The following is a 19572-nucleotide window of genomic DNA, read 5'->3' as shown; positions in this document are numbered from 1 at the left end:
CTCTAATACTATAAAACCGTGATATAATAAGAATATTGTTGAACTGGCATACGAGATGACTACGCGCCGGCGATCCGCGCCTTTCTGCCACACCGCCGCCTCATCATGAAACAATAGGCATGGCCACATACACCTCTACTCAAAAGAAAACAAAACAACATCCAATTTAACAACTCAAGGGAAAGGACAACGCAATAAGTACTACTCAAAGACCAGAGTGAACAGTTTCCAGCAGCGTTCGTTGTATGAGTGCGTGTTGCGGCGGCCGTGAGGCTGCGGGCGCGTCGCGGACCGCCGGGGCTGAACACAGGGCGCGGGCCCGGGGAATGCGGAGAGGATTCGAGCGAGATCGATCGGCGGCGACGGCGGCTGTGGCGGCGGCCGTGAGGGCTTAAGGGTTGGGCGAGTAGATGCGGATGGCCTGGATGGCGGGCAGGGAGCAGACTGGGCACTGGGCCTCGTTGCCCTCGCACACGCGATTGGCGCACTCCATGCAGAAGAAGTTGTGGCCGCACGGCACCAGGGCGTGCGTCACCTTGGCGTCGGTGCACACCAGACACTTGGTGGTCGAGCTGAGCAGCGAGTCCGCTGGGCTGGTGCTGTTGGCCGGTGAGGGTCTCGAGGGTGCCGATACCGTGGGATAGGACCAGATATTGGACAGTGCCGTGGACGTGTCGAAGCTGGGGGAATCGCCTAGACCCTCGTCGCGCTCGCTGGAGCTCCAGATGGCGCCCAGGTCGCGGCCGCCGCTGCTGGAGGAGCTACTGGAGCAGGAGCCGGAGCTTGAGAAGGCTCCGCTGCTGCCCGTCGACGACGTCATGGTGGGAAATGTATCCGTGGAGGGCTCCATGTAGTTCAGGATGGAACTGAGACCGGATTTGTACAGGGAGGCGATCAAATCGTTCTCGTCTAGACCTCCTAGACCGGGCAGGCCGTTGATGGAGGTCCCGTTGCCCGTGCGCATAGCTATGTGCGCTTCTATCTCCCTGCGAGCGGACTCGACGCTCTCTGGTAATCCGGTGACCTCGAAAACTGGCTCTTTATCGCGACTGGGCGTCACGATGTAGGTGTGAGTCTGATGCTGGATCCTCTTAATGGTCGCGCCCTTCGGTCCTACTACCAACCCGACCACTCGGTACGGCACCCTTACTTGGATTGTAACGTGACCGGGGATGTTGGCTGGAGGTCCTGGAGGAGTGCTGGCGCCAGAGCCGAGGCCCGCCAGGTTGTTCTTGCGAGACGCCCTGATTTGCGAAAAGTGTTCCGCCGCCGACAGGATCTCCCTCTTGGCTTTAGCGACGTCTTCCTTACGGCCAGTCACCACGAACACCGGTTCCTCGCCTCGCACGGGGGTCTTGATGTAAGTGTTCGTTTTGGCACGAAGGGCCTTGATTTTGCAACCTGCAACAAAAGAAACGACTATTAGTTACACGAATAACATTAGAAGAGCTATATTTTATTGAAGCTTTTATCTCCGCGTTGTGGACAAGGTGTATATTATTGAATATGTTATTGTCTAAGTCCTAAATCGGTAATTGGTAGTAATGGCCAAACATTTGGCGAAATGACCAAATCCAAGTGCTTAAGTAAAAAATAATTTTATTTTAATGTCAAATGAATTTCGGATTCAAGCCATCATATTTAATTGAAAACGCGATGGTTTATTCCGAAAAACTAAGAAGTAAAGTAGAATTTCAAATTAGGTTACGACAAAAAGTGTAAAACAAATAGGTGCAAAGGTAGGGCCAACTCTCTTCTACCCAACCTAATTTAACCTTAATACAATACCTGTCACTTACATATCATTTTTAATGGCCACATTTTTTTTTTTTCGTTTCTGGATACCTGGATTTTCAATTGTGACAAAATCTCTATATAATCGTATTCGTTGTGAATTATTATTTTATATAGAAATAATAGAGAATGTCGTCTACCACAATCCACTAAATTAAGTAATGAAAATCATCCAAGAGAATCTAATTTTATAGAAAATACATTTTCCTTGTATGTATTAATTGTAGCTGTTATATTCTAGATACCAAATTAAACTTCCATACCAGACTTTAGATTTTATAGAGTAAATCATGCTATTCTTTGAAACCTCGCAAATTTCTTATGGCAAAAAAATAATCTATATCATTATTCAGGGGAAGTTTATTTCAGGATTGGATTTTATTCAAGTTATTTTGAATTCTGGAACAATTATTCGCCAATTCAGTTCCATATCATGTGCAAATATCAAACACTGCACATTCACATAAACCACACTATCATTAATATAAAATAAATAAATAAAAAAGGGCAAAGTATGGAGCCCTGAAGAACTCCGGAAGTTGTTGAAATTTCAACTCTACTACTTAATTGTACATATTGTTTTTTGTTTTCATATAGACACGAATTGATTTAACTTGCTTAATGAGCGTGATTCAGTAAATAATATAACAATTGAAACTAAGTAATTGAAGCGGGTATTTTTAATGATGAAGCAAAATTAATTTGGCAAGTCCCACATTTGTGAAATAACACTTGAAATGAATCCATTTCAATTATAAGACGAGACATCAAAGATAGCCCAGTCATTATAGACATGAAAGAGCCTGTTTCGGGAAAAAAATACTATTAGAAGTTTCTCTGCGGAATATTGTTCGGAAACCTGTTATAAATAAAATATCAAAAAATCAACTCGAGGCTAGTTGGGAAACTTTGTTTTAACAGTGGTCAAAGTTATGGAAAAGTGGTTTTTTGACTCACGTAAAAAAGCTATTATTCATAGCGAAAAAAAGTTTATACAAAAAAGGTAGGTATTAAATAAGCCTATAAAATGAGAAAAGTCCGATTAAATTCCGATAATTTGTTTATGCACAAGAGCTCAAAAATGGTCGAAAATTGCCGTTTTTTTCAATTGCTAATAATTAATGCAATTTTCATCGCAGACACTTGTAATTCAGGATTTTTGAGGCTTTTTACACCCTTAATAAGTGGTAAAAATTTCAGCTCGAAAGCTTCATTGGTTTGGCGTTGGCGGAATTTGTTATCTAAGAAGATGCTATTTTCAATTCATTTTTCCCAAGCTCACAGGCGTTGTAGGGTTTTGATCATTAGTTGTTTTTGTACCTAAATAGTTGTATTGACATAGGCATTTACTGAGAATTTAGTTTTTCAAATTTAATTTGTTTAAAATTGACTGAAAAAATGTTAATATTTATTAAATTGTTAAGATAGGTAATTATTATAAAATAAAATAGTAACCTCTTTACTTTAGTTTTCTTCGAATTTAAAAAAAAATCGTTGTTGTAAGTTGATTAGAAGCTGAGATAATTTTTTTTATTTATTTAATCGCAGTGACCTTAATTATTAATATTAAGAGCCGAAATTTGGAGAGAGTATACATTAAGAGCTATATTTTCATGTCCTACATTAACATTAAGGTGAATTCAACTATTTAATTTCGAAAAAGAAGATAGCGGCGATGCGTTCTATTACTTGGTCTAGCGAACGAGTGGGGAAGGCGAGGCTTAGCATGCGCGCTTAACGATGTAATAAATATTAACATTTTTTCAGTCATTTTTAAACAAATTAAATTTGAAAAATTAAATTATCAGTAAATGCATATGTCAATACAACTATTTAGGTACAAAAACAACTAATGATCGAAACCCTACAACGCCTGTGAGCTTGGGAAAAATGAATTGAAAATAGCATCTTCTTAGATAACAAATTCCGCCAACGCCAAGCTAATGAAGTTTTTGGGCTGAAATTTTTACCACTTATTAAGGGTGCAAAAAGCTTCAAAAATCCTGAATTACAAGTGTCTGCGATGAAAATTGCATTAATTATTAGCAATTGAAAAAAGCGGACAATTTCGACCATTTTTGAGCTCTTGCGCATAAACAAATTATCGGAATTTAATCGGACTTGTCTTATTTTACAGATTTATTTAATACCTACCTTTTTTGTATAAACCTTTTTTTCTCTATAATTAACAGTTTTTTTACGCCAGTCGAAAAACTACTTTCCCATAATTTTGACCATTGTTTTAAAAAAGTTTCCCAACTAGTCTCGAGTTGATTTTTTGATATTTTGTTTATAACACGTTTCTGAACAATATTCCGCAGAGAAACTTCTAATAGTATTTTTTTCCCGAAAAAAAGCTATAATGATTGGCCTAAGGGTACTTAAATCATGAATAACAACAAATATATTTTTATTATTTTAAATGAACAATGAGAAAATATTTACTATTGCCCCTTACAGTCTTTTAAAACATAAAGTAATGGCAATAAAAATGCGCACTAAAGTTATTTATTAAATTTATTATTTACTATCAGTGCGATTGAACCCAGGATATACATATTTAAAAATTTGGCAATTAAAAACATTTAAGTTACTCTACAACACAGACGATAAAGCTTATAGCTTTAAGATATATTGTCTTGCGTACAAGTACTTTTCATTTACAGTTTTCTGTATATAGAAGTCTTAACACGACTATTACGCGGCAGAGGTGCTATCTTTCTAACCGATGCTAAAGTTTAATATTCAATGGCCTGGTAATAAACCTCGCTACTCTCGCTAGAAATGTCAATAGCAATGTCAGACATTAATTTTGCGCTTAGTGTTTAGACTTATGATACAATTTCACACAGTACCAGAATTTGATTTAATTCTTCACCTTTTCCAATCTACCAACACAAGCTTGAAAAGTTATACTGACTACGAAAATTATTCTCGAAAACAGATCAACATTTTCAGTGCCCTATTAACTTGCCCGTATTATGGAAATGACGCCGAACAGGTTAATTTCGCGAGGAATCTTCGACTCGCGCCGATTTTAAGACTCGATTCATAATAAGGTGCATCTAATGACCTCCAAAGCGGCCTGCTCCGTTTTCTAGCCGTCGAGCGGCTTGGCGGAGGGATCAAACGGCCGTTTTTCGGCGGGGCGCAGCCAAAAAGACGACCATCCTCGACGTCTGGTCCCCGGGTATATAATTAATATGATCGGCATGTCTGGGAATCGGCAGCAGCGGCAGCAGCGGACCGGCAGACAAAGCCCGCGATGGCGACGCCCTTCAACCTGCCGACAGGTCAGTCGCATTCACCTTGTGCGCACTCGACCAGCCAGACCGCCGTGCGAAACTGCATCGCGGGCTGCATTCTGCACTTGGGCAACCTTCGCGGATGCTGCCGGTGCCGCTGGCCGGGCTTTTTAATTGTCTAGTATGGAGGCATCGATTTATCGCCATTCACGAGTCTCCGCGTCGGTTATACGGAGCCGAGACCGACCGGTAGTCTCCCGGCAGACTCCGCATCCACTTGACCGAATGATCGCTCTGGATAGCTTTTTGTCGATCGTTTATTGCAGCTAATTATTATTAACGTATTACGGAGTGGCGGAACAAATTATTATAATTATTTTAAAAACGTTTATTATTGTAATTCGATTGAGTTATAACTGAATTTTAGAAACCACACACGCCAAAAAAGTTAAATTTCCAGTAGAGTGAAAAAACTGTTTTGTATAAATAATTATTTTTGATGCTAGATTTTGCATTCGAGATGAAAACATTGTAAAAGCAAAAAGAATTTCGAGTACAAACAACATTTTTTCGAAAATTAAATATTACAGTTCAAAAATTACTAAAAATGTGAAGAGAACATTTTGACATTTACAATTAATTTACTTGACATGTTATGTCATCTACAACTTGCTGCATATATTTTAATATCAAATCTTCTTTGGCCCGTGAATATCCGCTCCCAAAGCTGATGCTTCTTCAATATTTACCCAATGACGACTTTAAATTTAAACATTAAAAAAAAATATTAACTGTTAAAATGATCGTTAAAATCTATCTTTCTGTTGATAATAATAAATAAGCTGGTGAACTGATTCTATCATCTACAATTTCATTGATTTTTAAATCCTGGATTTAAAGACTTTTACGTTCTGTAGACAAAAAACTGTTGTTTTGACACTTAATAAATATCACGTAAGTCAACTTTTAATGACAGTTTTAGAAAAATAGTCATTTACACCATAAAGGTAGTAAAGTAAAGGTTCGATTTTGTCGTTTCTAAGGTGTTTATAAAAAAACGCTACAAAAAAGTTGCAATTTAGCTGGTTTTGAATTATTATTTCGAAATGAGTGATTTTCAAATAGAAAGTACAGCAAATGCTGCCTGCGAAATTTTATTGTCTGAGAAGTCGAAAGTGCGCTACGGAATAGCATATAGAAATTTCAAATAATCGTGCCAGAACAAAAATACTGGTTTTATACGCTATCAAGCAGGTAGATGTTACAACCAACCAGTCGGCAAGAGTACTCTTTCTATAATTCCTAATAAGATTGCACAGTTTTTGAAACTAGAACATCCTGAAACATATACAGGACATTCATTCCGAAGAACATCGGCAACGTTACTGGCTAATACAGGAATTGATGTATTAGCAATCAAGAGACATGGTGGTTGGAAATCAGTCACAACTGCAGAAAGTTATGTTGCTGACAGTTTAAAGAACAAAAATGAAACAGCCAACAGGATTCTTTACAATGACACTTCAACTCCAGGTTCTAGTAGTAAGTCGCATCATGTTATTTTAATGGATCAGTCAGTTAATATTGAGCCCCCGGTGATTGAAATGGAGCGGTCAAATAATTTTGAGAAAAATGTGACAATTAGTAAACGCGAGGGGAATAATTATCCAGATTTTATAAATGTTACTAAATGTAATAACTATACAATTACTCTAAATAATATAAGAATGGTTCGGCAATTTTTTTCACACACTGACAAAAATTGTGGAAAATACATGAAAAATGTAAATGAATTGGACATAGATACTTGATACATTGTGTAGAATTACGTGTTTGAATATATATTTTCTTTTCACAACGCATTATTACCTTTTACGTTGTAATATTACATTTAAAAATATATTATTTCAAATCCTTTATGTGTTTACTATACTTGGCCTAAATATACCAATAAAATTGTGAATTTACATGACTTGAGTTGGCTCAACCAATCACATCAGTCACGTGTTTCGGGGCTTTTGTTGGTTGTTGTGTTGGTTTTTTTGTGTTCATTTTTGGCTTCATTAGTTACGTCCTACTATATCTCTTGTTATATATTATATTTTTACTTAGGTTTGTTCAGATGTTTTTTTGTATGCTTGTTTAAATTCTGTGTAACTCTTGGTTTATGTTTATTGAAAAGTATGAGAAACATCAATAACAATCGTATTGGACTTTGCCTAACCTTTACATACAGATATGCGGATTGTTGATTACCATTTACTACCTACTTTACTTGTTATTTTATCGATACTATATATTGTTTTCAGTTTAATGTTTTTAAGGTAAATGGCCATTATTCCCGAAATGGTTCAAAGACCGGTGATTTGGGATAGCAAATTCCCTTGCAGAGCCCAATATGCATTTGTGGGCTCTCGGACGCAAACTTATTTGTGTCGGTCACGCCTTCATTAACGACCACGTGACACTGTAACTTTCCAGAAAATGTCGTTCTGGATACAGATTCCCTCTTAAAAAGTCAAGTAGGTTTTATAAAGAATGACGTTTTCTCATTTAGTTTTTTGTCACATTTTTTCTTACTTTTCTGAATGAAGTGGTCGAATATCGACATTTTCGCGTGACAATCGTGTTCTCTAATTATCCACGAGCTTTGTTTAAAAAAAACCATTAACTTTGGAAAACAGTTAACGAGATTTGAATACGAATGGTAAGTACTGCCCAAGAAATCAATGTCTTTCCCAAATATGACACAACGATACACTTACAGAAATAACTGCTTCCAATAGAATTTTAATTGGACGTATTTATCAGAAACCGCGTCTCTTACAATATCTCGTCTCCGTCGGGGCACCGACCACGATCTCGGCACCCCGGCATTCTCCTGCTTAGGCCTCCTCCATCGCGAGCTCGAATACCTTCGGCGAATTAATAAAACGAAACGGGCTCAAACGTATCTTAGCCTTATTTTATTTTTGTTCGAGTCGCAGAAAGTTGTATCGGCCTTATAAATAACGAACGACGGCGACGTTGGGTACGTTGCCCAGGTATACCCGAGGATAACCTTGGGACGGCGCGAGAACGAAGCGGCATCGTCCAGGTAAGGCCGGGATTTATTGCTGACCGTTGCTCCTGCCCGTTCGGCTCGCGAGGCTGAGGAAGGTTTCGGATTTTTTCAGCGGGAATCGCTTAATTTGGTCCCCGCGGGCCGGATCAGTTAAGAAACCTACAAAATTCTTCATTCATAATAATTATTTATTTTGCTACATAATATATGCAGTTTTGTATGTGACAAAATACTATGGATAATCCGTGTGTTTTTGATTATCACGCATAACTGTTATTTTTTCATTTAGTATTTGATTTTGCGCACACTAAAGCATTATGGGACATATTATACGATTTAATTAGTATAAAAAATGTAGGTCTTTATGCAATACGACTCTTTTTTTTTTCAAGATTTTGAAACAGACTAGACCAAAACGCTAACATTACTGTTATTCTTAAATTCTTGCTTCCAGACCATCGCATTCGAGTCATTTTCCGAGAATTACCTTTACCTTGAAACATATCGCTTACACCGAAACTGACAGATACATATTACAAAGCGAGATCGATCTTCCCGTCACCCAGTCTAGCCGCCGTACCCATTAATAACAATTATCTATTGCTGATGCTGTGAGAAGAATATTTGTGTATTTGCGGCGTTATCCGAGGGAACTAATTGGTCCCAACTGCACAGGATGTGCCTGATATCCTGGTGGTTGTGGGAGAGAATCTCGTTCAGCCGCGTCGACTGCCATTTTAATAACCTGATCGCTACCGTGGGGAAACAGAGGACAATTTTCACAACAACCAACCCGTCCTCTTTCGTTCGCCGTAATTAATCGTATTGACTTAATCTTCAAAAAGTGCAAAATCGAATACCGATTGTTCGAATTACACGCTCGACATCGCCGGACCTTGAATTAGAGACGCCCTGTACTAAGGATGCCTACTTTGTACGGCTGCTCGCACAAAGACCTGTTTAATTTTTCCATTTCGCTGGATGATTTAAGGCGGAGGAGTTTTTACGGTCTCTCACACACACACGTTGGCCTTAGCGCGTCTCATTTCGTTCTGACGCTGGAAGGGGTACCTGTACCATTGATTTTCTCCGGCGTGGGTACAAAAATGTCGGAACAATGTAGTTAAAGAAGCGGCGAACGGCCGATAACTCGTTATTATCATTGAAATATCAATTGGCGGCGTTGCTAATTTCGATAGATTGCGTTCTGCAGTTAAAAGTGCCGATAACTTCGTTAAATGTGTGAATTTGCACGAATCGTTAATTCATACGCAAGAGTTCATCGTACTAGAGATGATGAGAATGTCGAACAATATCGTTTTGTCATCTCCCATTTCAAATCCTCATTAAACGTCGACAATTCCAGTAATTTTATTTTTTGATGTAAACATCTAGCGGGCTCATTTCATCGCCTACCTCTAAAAATACAAATAATTTCTAGTTGTGTCACTTTCGTGTATTAGAATGCGTCGGGAGACACTACTGTGTTGTTGGTTGGTTGGAATATTTCCGTCGTATCTGATACAGCCAGAAATATAAATAAATATACAAACAGTAATCTACCAACGCTCTCCCGGTGTAATTAACAACGCGAGTCGTCCCAAACGTGTTGTAACGACTTGTATTTATAGTATTAACGGCAAGCGCTGCCTTACCTTGCATTTGTACCTGGATGATAGGAAAAATCGATCACCCAAGATGAGCGGTACACTTACAAATATCTTACCTCTTTTAATCGTTAAACGTATTTTTATTTGAAGTAATTCTTTCTTTCGCTTAAATAATCGAAATTTCGACATTTTTTATATATATAAAGAAAATCAAATATTTCAGTAACATGATCGAATTATTAGCTGTTATTATTTACTATTACCTTGCTTTACGGAGATCTTAAAACACATATTCANATTTTTAAAAAAGGGTCACGTTGACCCCGTCTCTACGACACTGCTGCTCATCAAATTTTGAGCAGTACATCATACATTGGTCTTAAGGTGCTAACTACGCATAGCAAATTTGAAATAGAAATGTTCAGGCATTCTGGAATTATTGCAGACAATGTTTAATTTTACAGAAACTTTGACGCCCTGTATCTCATTAAGGAGGCACTTGCTACCCTATGTTTATTAAAACTTTTCGTCTTAATTTTTTATGAATTATCTACCCTAGAAGTCTGTCAGCGGTTTTTTGAATCACCCTGTATAAAGAAAATCAAATATTTCAGTAACATGATCGAATTATTAGCTGTTATTATTTACTATTACTTTGCTTTACGGAGATCTTAAAACACATATTCATTAACTTCACAACCAGAGCAACTAATACAATGTGATTTGCATGCAATAATAGCAGAACTGTTGCTATTTTCAATAGAACCGTCTTTTCTCGAAATTCTTAAACGCTGCCAAAGCCAGTTAAATTAGATTTCTGTGTAGTTAGAGTAGCTAGAGGACACAGATTGCATGAAATAATCGAACTTTTCAAATACAATGCAGAACTGTTGCTATTTTTATTAGAACTGTTTTTTCTCGAAATTCTCGAATGCTACCAAAATTAGTAAAATTCGATTTTTGTGTAACTAGACGCGGTTGGTTTTCATGAAACACTAGAATTATCCGAATAAAATTCAGAACTGTTGCTATTTTCACTAGAACTGTCTTTTCTCGAAGTTCCAATATACTGTCAAAATTAGTTAAATTCGATTTACCTATATGTAACTGTAAAGGTTGAAGCGACGTGGTTAGCTTCAAACACTAAAACTATTCAAGTACAACGCAAAACTGTTTTTATTTTTACTAGAACTGTCTTTTCTCGAAAATTCTAAGTACTGTCTAAACTACCTACTTAATTTTCATTTCTCTGTAACTGAACTAGTAGAGCGACAGGGTATGTAATAAGAAACAGTAGAACTATTCGAATACAATGTAAAACTGTTGCTATTTTAACTAGAACTGTTTTTTTCTCGAAATTCCCAAACATGCCGAAATTAGTAAAATTCGATTTATATGTAACTATAGCAGTTAGAGCGACACGGTCTGATTGAAACTCTTAAAACTATTCGAGTACAATGCAGAACTGTTGGTATTTTCATTGGAACTGTCATTTCTCGAAATACCCAAACACTGCCAATTTGTATGTAATTAGAGTAGCTAGAGCGACACAGATTGCAGGAAATAATCGAACTTTTGAAATACAACGTAGAATGTTGCTATTTTCATTAGAACTATCTTTTCTCGAAATTTTTCAATGCTACCAAAATTACTTAAATTCGATTTCTGTGTAATTAGAATAACTAAAACGACGCGGTTTACTTTAAATAATAGAACTAGTCCAATGCAATTCAGTACTTTTGCTAAATAGCAATGGTGAAAATTCACTAGAACTGTCTTTTCTCGAAATTCTCAAACATCGCTAATACTAGTTACATTCGAATTCGATTTACGTGTAACTAGAGTAGCTAGAGTGATACGGTTTGATTGGAACACCAAAACTATTCGATGACTATTTTGATTAGTACTGTTGCTATTTTCACTACAACTGTCATGTTTTGAATTTCCTATACACTACTGAAATTAGGGCATATTGATTCCTGTGAAACTAGAGTAGCTACATACGGTTTTCTGGAAACAATAAAACTATTCGAGTGCAATACAGAACTGTTGTTATTTTCAATGGAACTGTCTTTCTCGAAATTTTAAACACTGTCAAAATTAGTAAAATTCGATTTATGTGTAACTAGCTAGGGGGGACACAGTTTGTATGAAATAATAGAACTTTTCGAATACAATGCAAAACTGTTATTTTCATTAGAATTGTTCATTAGAACTAGAACTATTAGAGCACAATGTAGAACTATTGCTATATTCAGTAGAACTGACTTTTCGAAATACATAAATTAATTAAATTCATGTTTTCCCTAAGCAGAACAACCCAAATGACGCACAATTGCTACTATTTTAATTAGAACTTTCGTTTCTCAAAATTTTTTAACCTTCTTTATTAAATTGAATATTACACTTTTGCTTTTACACTTTTTCTAGAGCAGAACCCGGTAGAAGTTGTAGCACTCTTGAAATAAACCAGAACAATAAACGTCTTCACATTTATGAGTTTTGATAGAACATACACACAAAAAGTCTCTAGATTCATTAGTTCACTATTCTACCCCTCTAACGGCAAAACGTACACCCGAAGCGAGAAAATTAAGGAGAAAATTTACGGAAAACTTGGACGATTTCGATTGATCACCCTGTAGACCAATCTAAGAGGTATGTGCAGCAGCCAATGACACAGCCCGTGTGAAGAATGCAAGACTGAGTTCTTAATATAGTCTGGCGACCTCCGGACCGTCTCTTCGCATCTCGCTAGGAGACTCATTATGATCACGACGTCGACACTGCTACCGATCCACACGGTTCGGTCGTAGTATTCACTCAAATTCGACCTTAGCAATCGCCTTAGGCCGAGAGAAATCCTACGTGGGCACTACGAGACCAAGCTCCGAGCCAATTTGCGCTGAAAATAGACGTAGATTGGAAAAAAATCGTAGAGACGAGTGGGAGAAACGGCTGAATATGTGATACAATATTCCAAAGTAACAAAAAAGTTTTTATGAGAAAAAACTACGTAGAAAAAGATTATTATTAAGGTGATTTATATATATTATTATTAAGGTGCTTTATATATAAAAATTAGATGTTTTTTGCCCTGGTTGAATTTGTCATTATAAAAATCATGTACAAGAGGTGTATTTCTATTCCTTATCTCGCTAATTCTTCCACCACTGTTGATAAACCATCAAGGCAAGTATTTAGGAAAGACAGTTCTGGTGAAAATAGTATTGTTTTAGAATATTTAGTTCTACAGTTTCATGCAAAATGTGTTACTTACTTTAGATGCGACATGACTTGCATGAAACAGTAGAACTATTCGAGCACAACGCAGAACTGCTGCTGTTTTCACTGGAACCATTTTTTCTCGAAATTTTGAAATCTCGGAAAAATTATTTAAATTCGATTTATTCGTCACTGAAGTGACGCGGTTTGCATGAAACAACAAAACTGTTCGAACACAATGCAGAACTGTTGATATTTTCATTACAACTGTTTTTTCTCGAAATTCTCGAATGGTATCAAAATAAGCTAAATTAGATTTCTGTGTATCTAGAGTAATTAGAGCGACACAGTTTGCAATGAGTAATAGAACTAGTCCAATGCAATTCAGAACTTTTGCTAAATAGCGATGGAGAAAATTCACTAGAACTGTATTTTCTCGAAATTCTCAAACATTGCTAATATTAGTTAAAACCGATTTATATGTAACTAGAGTAGTTAGAGCGACACGGTTTGATTGAGACACTAAAACTATTCGAGGGCAATGCAGAACTGTTACTATTTTCACTAGAACTGCAGTGTTTCGAAATTCCTATACACTACTACTATATTGAAATTAGTTCATATTGATTCCTGTAAGACTAGAGCTAGAGCGACAAGGTTTGCTGAAAACACTAAAACTATTCGAGTACAATGCAGACCTGTTGCTATTTTCAATGCAACTGTCTCGAAATTCGCAACCAATGTCAATTTATATGTAACTAGAGTAGCTAGAGAACGGGAACTATGCTTTTTCGAATTTAGTTCAATTCGATTTCTGCATAACTGGAGTAGCTATAGCCACAGCGTTTGCATTAAACACTGAAACTATTTGGGCACATGCGGAACTGTTGCTATTTTTACAAGAACTGTCTTTTATCGACATTCGAAAATACTGTCGAAATTTTTTAAATTCAATTTATGTGTGACTGCAGTAGTTCGAGCTACGCGGTTTGCATGAAACACTAGAAGTTTTCGAATAAAATTCAAAATTGTTGCTATTTTCACTAGAACTGTCTTTTCTCGAAATTCCAATATACTGCCGAAATTAGTTAAATTGGACTTGTTTCTATATAACTGTAGCGATAAAAGCGACGCAATTAGCTTGAAACACTAAAACTATTCAAGTCCTACAACGCAGAACTGTTTTTATTTTTACTAGAACTGTTCTTGAAATTCCTAAATACTATCGAAACTACTTAATTTCGATTTATCTGTAACTGAACTAGTTAGTGACATGGTACGTAATATACACTAGAACTATTCGAATAGAATGTGAAACTGTTTCTATTTTAACTAGAACTGTTGTTTCTCGAAATTATCAAACATGCCGAAATTAGTAAAACTCGATTTATATGTAACTGTAGTAGTTATAGCGACGCAGTTAGCTAGAAACGCTAGATCTATCCAATTGCACTGCAGAACTGTTGCTATTTTCACTAGAACTGTGTTTTCTCCAAAATACTGCCGAAATTAGTTAAATTCGATTTATATATAACAGTAGTATTTAGAGCTACGAAGTTTGCTTGAAACACTAAAACTATACCAATACGATGCATAACTGTCTTGTATTTTTACTAGAACTGTCTTTTTTCGAAATTCCTAAATACTGTTTTTAATTTCGATTTCTCTATAACTTTAATAGCTAGAGCGAGTAAAAAACACTAATACCATTCGAATACAATGTAGAATTTTCACTAGAACTGTCTCTTCTCAGAATTTCTAAATACTGTTGGCAATCATTAAACTCAGTGTAATTTTGATAGCTAAAGCCAAGCGATTTATATGAAATACATAATAAAGTTATTAGAACATCCAGAATATTCGCTATTTACACCAGACTGTCATTTATATCAAAATTAGATGTTTTCTGCCCCCCACTGAGCTCTCTGTTATAAAAGTCATGTGCAAAAAGTATGTATTTCCATTCCTTATCAGTAATCTCTAGTTTCGCCACCAATGAAGGTAAAGCTAGGCGAAACACTATACTATACACCTACTTTTCGAACCGTTAAGGCATGTTTCTCCAATATAACAATTTTAAAAAAGTATAAAAACTCCTTTAAAATAGCAAGCAAGGTGTATTGTATTCATTACGAGACCCAGATAATAAAAAGCTGTTTTCGCTATGTCGCGGCGCCCTCCGAATGTTGCTTTGTTTACGATATCGTACGCAGTGGCAAAATACCTTATAAAAACCTCCAAACAGCCGTCTGATATTTTCTTAACAGGCCGTTGCGTTGAAAAACCGACAGGCAAGGAGCTACTTGGCACCGAGCCCAATGTACGCCCAATCAGCGGCACTTGCAAGAGCCCGTAATACATTTATCCACTTCGAAGTTATAGGAAGTGATTGTATATTGCCTACGCTACGCGACACAGTCTAGGGACCATCTTAAGTACGTCATGTCAGTGGTGATAGATATGTTACTTCGTAAAGCAATAAAACAAAACGCAGTTACCGGTGGAGGAATAAGAATGTTTTAAAATAAAAACAACATTTACGTTGTATAATTTTCAAATTAAGGAGTTATATCGGGTTTACTCAAATGCACAGATGTACTTGAAATTTATATAGCGTAGTACCCAGTGCTCCCTTTGCGTGTCATATTTTTTTGATTTTTTTTTTTTTATCTAGATTTTGAGATATTGTTGTTGAAAGTTGTTCATTTTAACATAGGTTTATATGGCGAAGATGGACGGTGCGGCTCTTTTTTTGCCCATAACTGAGAAAAAAATGTAGAAATTGTGAAACAAAACTTTTCCATAGATAGTACACAGTATTATCTTATTTTTGATGTAAAACTAATGTAAGTTTTGAACATAGTACAGCTGTATTAATTAGAAACAGAAACCAATAATTGCATTTCTGTCTGACTTGAGGATTAATGTGGCAACGTCGCAATCAGCTGACAGCAAGGAGGGAATACATTTGAAAGACTTGATAAAAACGAAATTGATTTCAAACATATACATTTTTCCTAAATCCCATGTACATTGTTATCAACAATAAATTATCCACAACAGATGATTTTTTGTAATGTTTTTAAAAAACTAGATTAATTAAAAAAGACTAGGAAGCTGTGATATATTTATTGGAATAAAAAATACAGTTGATAAATCCTTTTAATATATTTAATGGTTTATAAAAACATCGTAATCATTACCCAGCAATATTTAGGGTTACATAAAGTTTTCTTTACTTGATTAATATAATTAGTAATACTTGAGATAAAAGCATTTGTACGGAATAACAAAGGAACATAAATATTTCTCAGCAAACTTTATATCTAAAAAATTAGTTATAGTTGCAAAACTTTTGTAACATTACTAAAATAGAGATTAAAAACACGAACAGTGAGTAATAATGTAATTTCTATCACAGAACCTTCAAAATTGCATCCAACATTTTCTTTGACTTGGACGAGAGATGGGCGCGAGTGTCATTTCATTTCTTTAGAACTAAATTAATATAATTCTCGTTGTTTTACCACTTCACATGATTTATGGATTTTAAATAAAGGATACAAATCTTCGCGAGGATAATACGATATATTTGCTATATGTAATAATTATATTGTACATAGTTTATACACAATACATTTTTGAACGCTTACGTATCTTTACTCGAATTTGACGCGCAATATCTCCGATGTCCAAGGTCTGTAGGTTGGCAGTGTGTACAGCTAACTGCTAGTGAATTATTAGCGCTATTGCCACATCTACATAGTCTTTATGGGTTTATTAAATATAATTTAAAACTACTTATTAAATATGATATTTTTATGATGTTAATTAGTCAATATGTATGCTATGTGCATATGAGTAGATTTATTTGTTATATAGATAATGTTTATCGCAAATAATTTCAATATAATTTCATTTTTTCAAAGTGGCAGCGGGTTTTTGTCCCATAAGAAAAACATAGGACCCCCCTGCGCTCCTCACTTCCCTCGGACCCCGATATACCTCCTTAAAACGTTGACAACCCTAAAATTATATTACAGCGTAACTTGCACGAAGCTTCATCTCTTCAAGACATGAACTCTGGGTTTATTTTTACTGCTTTCCTTGCACACGGCAGGTGTTAACGCATACTATTTTCTTATTTCGCAACAACACAACTCAATATTATTCCGTTTACCTAACCTCAAATTCTGATATAAAGCACGCACAAAATAAACTAAACTAAATTGTAAACGAATTGCTACAGCTGAAGTCACCGTTATTGTTCTTAAAAGTTTAAATTAAAATATCAAGTTATCATAAAAGTGTTTGATAAAAACTAATAAACGTCGAACTTTTACCATTGATGGCGATAATTTATAGAACATATGCCAATTTTAGATAGTCAGCAACAACACATGATCGACTGAGTGTCAACTACTATACTAATGGAAAACGTTCTGTACAGCCGACCTTCGAGCAAATATCAAAGAGATGGATATCTGGGTTTGCTCAAGCCACAGGAGTATACAGATCATAGTCAAACCTGATGATGTGGGTGATTCTAAGTTGATGAGGCATGGTGGTTGGAAGCCATCGACGGTGGCAAAATCTTCAACAAGCTGGCAACAACGTGTAAGTTATGGTATTTTCGAATAGAGACTGGCTAAACGAACGGTAGTGACGTAAATAAGCAATAACGTATCACACGTAAGGTCTTATATTAAAGATGGTAATAAAAAATACTACCAATATTCGACCACACAGTTTTGATCCATCCGATCCAGCAGTACTTCAACAGACCAAGCGACGCAGTTTAGAATAGATTGTGCACTACCTTGTAAGGGTTTTAATTTTTTTGTTCTAAAGATTTTTATCTCGTTAACGAAACCTTCACTTCTAGCTGACCTTACGGAAATGTTAATAGACAACGATAATCGGACAATGCCACATATACGCGCTATTACTTAACAGAGTAGGAGTTCCGGAATGATACAGCACTATGCAGGTGCGAATAAAAGTGCATACACCTCGGAGGCATTTAGAGGCTGGTTTAGAATCAAAGTGAGCGCGTGGTTAGCAAAACAAATGGCCAAAGACACACTGGTGCATGCTCCCGGTGCGAGGGGTCAACGTACCCCGCGGAAGACAATTCGAATTAAAATCGCGATTAGTTGAAAAGAAACGGCGCGTAGTATTCCAGCGGGCAGAGAAGAGAACTGGTGGTATTTGTGTAGGAAGGACTGGACTGGCCGTACGGTGCCGTGGTTTATTCGAGACGGACGGGCATCTTTCTGGGAAACCTGTAAGCGAGATTTAAACACAGACACACAGTTGCGAATTTCGCGTTATGATGCACGCTTGGAGGATGCGAAGGGCAATGGGATCGTATTACCGATAAATCTTTCGAGAACATAGCCGGGGGTATTTATATTTTGTACAGGTTATGCGTTTGTTGGGATCTACAGAGAGCCTTCATAAGTGATTACAAGCCACGTAACCGTTGAGCATAGGCAACCAACATTGCACGATTGGCACTGTCAAGCAAAAATCCTAAACCTCAGTGCAGTGGTTGAAAGGGTTAGTTAGTATATAAAGAGTAACTGCAATATCCGCCTCTTTTTGAGACTTTGACAGAGGCGACAGGAATAATCCTAAAAATATTTTAAAAATATCCAAAAACTCGTCATGAAAAATGAAAATGAGTATCACTTTCAGTTTTTCGAAAATTTTCGAAAATCACCCTTATTTAGTGGTTGAAAAGACAAAAAAGGTGAACAAATTAAGAATCATCAACAGTTGTAAAACCCCAAATATTTATATGTTATCAAAATAATATTTTTTCACATTATTTACAATTTTTGTATATTTGGGGGATGATTTTACCCCTTGAGAGGGATTATTATTTTTGAAAATGATTGATAATGTATGGGAGTAATAGTGTGTAAATTATTCAAATGAATGCATTTCGAAACATTATTTTTTTCATGCATTATAATTATTTTATGTACTTTGAAGCCGATTGTTGAACTCAGGGGTGGTTTTACCCTCATTTAGGAGTATTTTCCTTCGGATCTAGTAATTGTGGGTTATTAACGGTTAAATTATCACGTATAAAAGAAAAAGAAACAAAATTGTAACTTTTAATATATTTTTTACATTTTTAGGCGTTTTTAGGGATATCATGGGTTCATTTTCAATCCGGACAAGACCGTATCAAATTCGAAATTAGATATTTTCACGTCCATAATATTATTTTGATAACAACATAGAAATATTTGGGGNAAAACATCAAATTATCATAAAAGTGTTTGATAAAAACTAATAAACGTCAAACTTTTACTATTTATGGCGATAATTTATAGAACATATGCCAATTTTAGATCGTCAGCAACAACCCATGATCGACTGAGTGTCAGCTACTGTAATGGAAAACGTTCTGCTCGGCCGACCTTTGAGCAAATATCAAAAGACATTGCTGGATGGATATCTTGGTTTGCTCAATCCGCAGGAGTATACAGATCATAGTCAAACCTGATGATGTGGGTGATTCTAAGTTGATGAGGCATGGTGGTTGGAAGCCATCGACGGTGGCAAAATCTTCAACAAGCTGGCAACAACGTGTAAGTTATGGTATTTTCGAATAGAGACT

The 19572-nt window shown here is 36.3% G+C and overlaps 1 protein-coding gene across 1 annotated transcript; it reads right to left on the bottom strand.

The window, feature by feature from the left end:
• Nucleotides 1–391: 391 nt before the first annotated feature.
• On the bottom strand, nt 392–1806 carry LOC108913173 (RNA-binding protein MEX3B). The gene is made up of 2 exons (XM_023454723.1): nt 1800–1806; nt 392–1401 (listed from the first exon to the last, which is right to left on the bottom strand). The coding sequence occupies exons 1-2, from the start codon at nt 1804–1806 to the stop codon at nt 392–394; spliced, it is 1017 nt and encodes a 338-aa protein (XP_023310491.1).
• Nucleotides 1807–19572: the final 17766 nt, after the last annotated feature.

This window comes from Anoplophora glabripennis, unplaced genomic scaffold (assembly GCF_000390285.2).
Source record: "Anoplophora glabripennis isolate ALB-LARVAE unplaced genomic scaffold, Agla_2.0 scaffold30, whole genome shotgun sequence".
Classification (NCBI taxonomy): Eukaryota; Metazoa; Arthropoda; class Insecta; order Coleoptera; family Cerambycidae; genus Anoplophora; species Anoplophora glabripennis.
Note: the sequence above shows the minus strand (reverse complement) of the source record. Positions and strands in the feature narration are given on the sequence as shown.